The 6,262-nt window shown below is 40.3% G+C and overlaps 1 protein-coding gene across 1 annotated transcript in view; it reads left to right on the forward strand.

Annotated features, from left to right (window-relative positions):
* Positions 1–5,325, forward strand: part of NT5DC1 (5'-nucleotidase domain containing 1) — a 123,531-nt gene extending 118,206 nt beyond the window's left edge. The window contains exon 12 of the mRNA XM_063389842.1: positions 5,082–5,325. Within this exon, the coding sequence (XP_063245912.1) occupies positions 5,082–5,200 (119 nt within the window). The 3' untranslated portion in view covers positions 5,201–5,325. The remainder of the gene's footprint in view (positions 1–5,081) is intronic.
* The last annotated feature ends 937 nt before the right edge of the window (positions 5,326–6,262 follow it).

Here is a 6,262-nt window from a genome sequence, read left to right on the forward strand (position 1 = left end):
GCTCTAAGATCCAGAATGGTCATTCACACAGAAACTAATTAACAGATCCCTGAAAGACTAACACATCCTGATAGGATCTTGGCATTCTCTCAAAATTTATTTTAGATTAAGTCTTCACCTAGATATCTAAAAATATTATAGTCCAGTATTTTCTTCTGATCATTTTCAGATCAAGCAGTGCTATTTTCTTACAAGACTTTCAAAAACCACTGTTTAAACTAAAACAAAAATGAGAGACATTTCCCTTAGAAATAATGAGTTTTCTCATGAACACCCGCAACAGCAAAGGAATTTCTAAGGCTTTCCTTCACTGCAGACTCTTTATCAGGCTCAGCTGCGAGTTAGTGCATGCCTTGTGCACAGCTGTTTTGTTCAGGAAGGGGTCAGTGGTCCCTCAGCCATAGGATAGACCCAAAGTAATGTGACTTGTTATTCCCAAGATAATTGCAGTAAAATCGCACACCACAAGCAGCCACAATGGGACAGTCATTCCATTTCCCCAGGCACTCGTCCATCTGCCAAACTGGTAGTGAAGCTGCTGCAGCTCATATCCCTGCAGTTTGCCTCTTGGGTTTTCTCCAGTGGCACTGTCTTCTGTGTTAGATACCACAGGAGAGTAACCAGTGATAAACCTCGGTGGCAATGAAGCTCTTGCTCAGGCCAAGCTCAGGCCACAAATGTCTGCTGGCAGTGCCACAGGTGTGATCTACAACCAATACACCTGTGTGGGCAAAAGTTCTTATGTAAGAGCAGGTATAGCAGCAAACCTCCACTTTGACTGAGAGTGGTTTTAGTCTTTATTCCTGCATGCCCAGGGGTAAACCACACTGGCTTGTATCACCAACTATAACCAAACTCAGAAGCTTTCTCCTGTGGAGCAGACCGATAGTGAGGAGTCCCCCCTTCCCCATACTCTTCTCCTCTCCAACTTTTGAGTTATGGACTATGCAGACAGCAGCACTGACTTTCATGTAATTGACAGAAGGAATGCTTTTCTCATGCTGACTTCACTCTTCTGGGAGCTTTGCTTTAGTACAGCAAACATCTGACCTCCAGTTTAGGAAAATCAGCCTTAGAAGTTTTTCTAAAAATAACTGCTATCAGATAAATCTACTTGTGGCCTTGGGTTTTTTTCTTTTTGCCTCTAGTATGCTGTCTCACATCCTGAGCTTTTAGTACAGGTACAGCTTTGACTGTTACAAAACAGAGATGGGTCAGGAGATAAAAACATGTAGTATTTATGAAAAAGCAACACCTGTTACAGGTTCCCAACAGACTGGCAAGTCAGGTCACTCAAAGGCACAACCAAACCAGTGAGTTCCCCTGTAGCAATTGTGCTTACTTCACTGCTAAGAAATAATTATTAGAACTTGTTGTCATTAAGAAATTAATATTTTCTTTCAGCAGTGACTTTGAAATACAAGGAAAGATTTGTGACAAAGCTTCTAAGCTAGCATTAATTATGGAAAATCCTGTAAAAGCAAAAGAATTTATACTTAGCTGATAGTTTTTCCTCTGCCCCTGTAATTACCTCACCCAGATGATGAGATGTAAGATAGAGCTCCGACAGTGTTTTCTGAAATCTGCCACAATTAAGCAGTTTAAGGATTTTTTCTTCAAACATGAGTATCACTGACAAGGCTTTAGTTCTTTCCTTGTGTCTTTTCCTTGGTGATAATCAGGAGGATATATTTGGTTTCACTTAAGAACACCACGCTGCTGTTTATTAGGAGGCTTCTGCAGCATCTGGCGCCAGCCCTGCTCACTGGCAGGGAGCAGACCTCAGGGTGGGAGGGGGAGTTCTGCTTTTGGTAGAGCTTCTCACTCATTCCGGGGATGCTGCTGTGGTGTCATGATGAAAAAATGTTGGCTTTGCTTTTGTTGGTCAATACTGAAAAATGATTCCTGACATTTTTGCTGTGTATTTTGGGAGAAATATGTTTCAGTCTTGGACTGTGTTTCTAATTCAAAAACAATGCCATTCATATAAAGTGCTTAGTTAAGATTTTATTTGTTTAATGTATTGGTTTGTTCAAGGAAATTTTAAAGAATTAGAGTAGTAAGTTTATCAAGCAGGCCTGTGTCTGGATTAAATTAAAATTGTCTTCCATTCAGTTACTCAAATACTTTTCTGATCACTCATTGAGAATATTACATTTTCCCTTCTTCTTGTGGTTTCTCTTTGTTGCTTGTGGGTGGAACTCCAAGTCTTCCTCTGATAAAAGCTTGTGGCATTAATTTAGCTGGCCTACACTAAGTGCATAGCACATGAGACAGTGAGATGTTGTGAGCTTTGTTACTATGATATAAATCCATCCATAACTCCTAAGTACACGCATGGATATGGGTATACTTGAGCATCAGAACATGGTGTTGTACTTAATGTCACTTAATACTGGGTCTGGATAACTGGATCACAGTAACACAGTAGTATCATCCAGTACCAACCAGTGCTGCTGGAGGCCTGTAAGGGGGGCAGGGCAGGACAGGAGCTCTTCTGAGCTCAAGTTAAGCCATAAACCCTGTGAGGGTTGCCCAAGCTGTGGGAAATGCCAGTAACACTGAATGGTCACCATAAGGGAAAGCAGTATTCATCACTCACTTGCACTCAGGCTGGTGTGGGGGCAAAGAGAGGAGCGGGACAGGAACTCAGGGTGATAACATCTGATAACTGGCATTTCTATAGATCTAGGACCTTCTGTACTCCTGAGACCCTCTTGGGACCCTTCATGTCTGATTTCTAGGAGTCTTTGGCTCTTAAAGGGCCATCCTATTTGTCTTTGGTTTAAAAAAAAAGAAAAAAAAATTAGTCTGATAGAATTACATAAGAATGCTAGAAAAATTCTGGGACTGTGGTTCTCAAGCAATTGGGTAGAGTCAGCTCTTTCCTTCTTCCAGTCTCAGGCTGTTCCATTTGTTTAAGTCTACTTAGGTTTTTTTTAGCATAGTGGCAATACGGGACGAGTTTTGTGCTGAATTCATTATCAGTGAAGGTTAGGACTCAGTAGAGCCTTGCTGTCAAACTGTACCTCAGAGAGGACTACATATCTGCCCCCTGCCTAATTTACGACACTCCATCAGGGTTAGGTGAGAAGTGGGTGCCAAGATGCAAAAGTCTACCACTAAAGCAGCAGCTCTGAGCATGTACAACAGCAAACCCTGAAGAATTTACTGCGGAAAAAACACTAGGAAAACAACACCTTGGAAATAAGCAACTTTTTTTTTTTTTTTTCCCGCAAAATTGGCTTTATTATTAAATACTGGGGGCGGGGGTGTCAAACTTTTGGAAAGTGGTTACTGACATTTTCTAGTCATCTTCCAAAGTTAGCTGGCTGAGACAAAATCAACATTTAAATTGATAGATGTGGGTGTGAATATCTAAAAATGGGATATTCTCTTTCAGAGCCTTTTGCATTGTGTATAGAAGGGTTTGGGTGTTTAAGCTGATTCCGTAAAGCTAGTTTACCAAGAAATACCAATGAAATTACATTGTGATCCAGCTGATTTTTTTCCTCAGCAATAAGCAACTCTGTAGCAAGTCTGCCCCATTTTTGCTGCTCTTGGATTAAATGGCTCTTGGGAACTTCCAGATTGCTAGACTATTAAGCTAGTAAAAGCTTTTTTATAAAAGTAACTCTATGATGTTTGATTTTTATAGCTTGTAAAGATATTTGGAAATACTTGCTTTCTTTTTCAATTTGTTTTGTAATTTTTGAAACCTTTGTGTTAAACAGAGCATCATAAATAGACTCAGCAGCCAGTAAATCCACTGAGCCTTCTGCATACTAGGAAAACATCTGCCTGTTCTGCCATGCTCACAATGAGCTCCAGCGATTTCCCTGACTCAGACAAAATGAGAAAATTAACTTCTTTGACAAGCTGAAATCACCCACTTAAATAATTCTCTTCCAACTAACTTTCCTCCTATCCTTACTCTATTCCAGCCTCTATCTGATTTTTCAGCTTGATTTAAGTACTCATTTTCTTGCTGTGTTATGTTCAATATGAGTTTAAAGCTGCAGACCTGGATGCTGTCCTGGTGCCTGCCTGCGAATCAGTTGTGAGACAGAACTGGATTTCCTGTTGTTTTTGCCGAAACTGCTAACATTGTGGGTTTCTGTTTTGTAGAAGTTATTGAGCTGACAGGATGTCTCTTCTCCAAATTTACTCCAAATTAAAAACAAAATTGAAAATCATAAGTTATTCTACAGATGAGCTGAATAATCGCTTTTATTCCTTACTTTGGTTCTAAATAGACAACCTGGAAAGGAGCTCACCCTGTTTGGGGAGAGGTTGTTTTTTTTTTTTCATTTATTGGAAGGGGAATTGTTTCTTGAACTAAGTTGTATTTATATCTTTTTTTAATTTGGTTTCTTGAACTTTGAGTATGAGGTGAGCATGGGAAGTATCAGTTTTTTGGCTGTGAGGGTGGGCGGATCACTGCTGGCAGCGGAGACTTTTTAAAATGTTACAGAAGTGAAAGCGTTGACTGTTCAGAGCCATTTTAATGCATTCAGTGTTCTTTACAGACTGGAAGTGATGAGTACATCAAGTTACAAGTGCAAATTTCTAAGAATACTTGATAAAAAATTATGTTGTTAACCCTGGACTGCAAGAAGGTCTAAGAGCGGGTGCCTTTCAGGAATCTTGCTTCAATAGCCATGAAAAACAAAAAAGGAACTGATTCTTTGTTTTAAGCATAGCCCTCTTATGACTAGATTGCTGAGATAAAAGGGTGACAAATTGAAGAATGAACCTGAAGGTGTATTGGGAGAAAAACTGCATCTAGGCCCAACAACGATTTTTAATTAGTATATAAGCATTAGTTAAATAATTTTCTCTGACTAGCATTATTTCAGCAAAGAACTGAATATCATTTACTGCAATTCAATAAACTCTGAAAGTCAATCCCTTGAACAGCTGAAGATGTCAAATAAATGTGTAATCGTGCAATCTGATTGAATTCTGATGCCAGTGAGCAAACAGCTCAAGGTTTTAAGTACTGCTATTCACTACAAGCTTATTTTTTATGTGATACATGCTGTTTTGCTAATCAGGTGTGGTATGTTTCTGTCTTGCAGATTTACCACTGGATTATAGATTTACACGATTTTCCTCAAATAATTCAGCAACTGCTGGGTACTACCCAAGCCCTCCAAGAGCACTGCTGCCAAGTGAGGACTCGGTGATGATGAAATAGGTTGTTGGCTTTTTCCTTAAATAACCTTGTGGCCCTTACTTAAACTGCTATCAAATGCTAATTGGTGAAAATGCTGTGTGATGCTTCATGAAATAGAGTGATGGATTAAAGCAGACTCCTGTGTAGACTTGTGTTTCACTTATTTCTCTAATCCAGCTGAACAGGTTAGTGATGCATCCTTCTCTCTAAGTCTTCTGACAGCTGCTACCTTTCACAAAGTGCTGTTGGCTTTTTCCATGCACTGCCCACAGCCTTCAGGAAAAATGTAATGGTAATAGTTCATCCCAAGTTACATTCTACATTTTTGAGGTACTCTACATTTTAGGTACTCTCCCTGTGTAAGGTGATGGTGTTGCTACCATAAGGCCCAGGAACGACACAAACCAGACCCTCAGCCATATTTCAGGTAACAGTTACCTTGGACAGCCCAGGCTGTCATTATACACCAATGTTTTGCAGGCTCTGAGGAATTCATTCTCCCACTGTAACTGTTCATGGAGACAGAGAAGGACTGAGTCCCAAAGAGACAGATCATCATACTCAGAGAGATATTCGAACGGGATTTAGGCAACTAAATGCAGACTGATAATTTGGAAAGCCTTTATCATACTTTGTATTCCTGGAAATGCCTGGCCACATTTTCACCATAAGGTTCCCTACATGCCTTTTCCTCCTGCAGTCTGCAATACCTCAAGCATCAGAGCTTTTCTACAGAAGGAGGGAAACCTGCATACAGCTCCCTTCTCTGATGGAGTGGGTTCAAACCTGCACTCTCCACCTCCCTGGGAAAACCTCCTAAGAGTAGGAAAGGTATAGCAACCAGCCATCTTTGCTAAGTACAGCCTCAGCCAGAAGGGGAGCAAGACTCAAAGCATGAACTGAAAATATGGCATTTTCACCTGCCTTTTTAATCAAACAGGAATCCTGTTCTCTTGTGATTTAGGCTCAAAGACCTGTTCTCAGCACTTAGGACAGGGAGAGATCAGTAACTAACACAGGCTAGCAGATGCAAAAACATGTCAAATATTTGTTTAGTCAGCAGTTTTGTCTCACTAGGATGGC

This window comes from Prinia subflava, chromosome 2 (genome assembly GCF_021018805.1).
Source record: "Prinia subflava isolate CZ2003 ecotype Zambia chromosome 2, Cam_Psub_1.2, whole genome shotgun sequence".
Taxonomy (NCBI): Eukaryota; Metazoa; Chordata; class Aves; order Passeriformes; family Cisticolidae; genus Prinia; species Prinia subflava.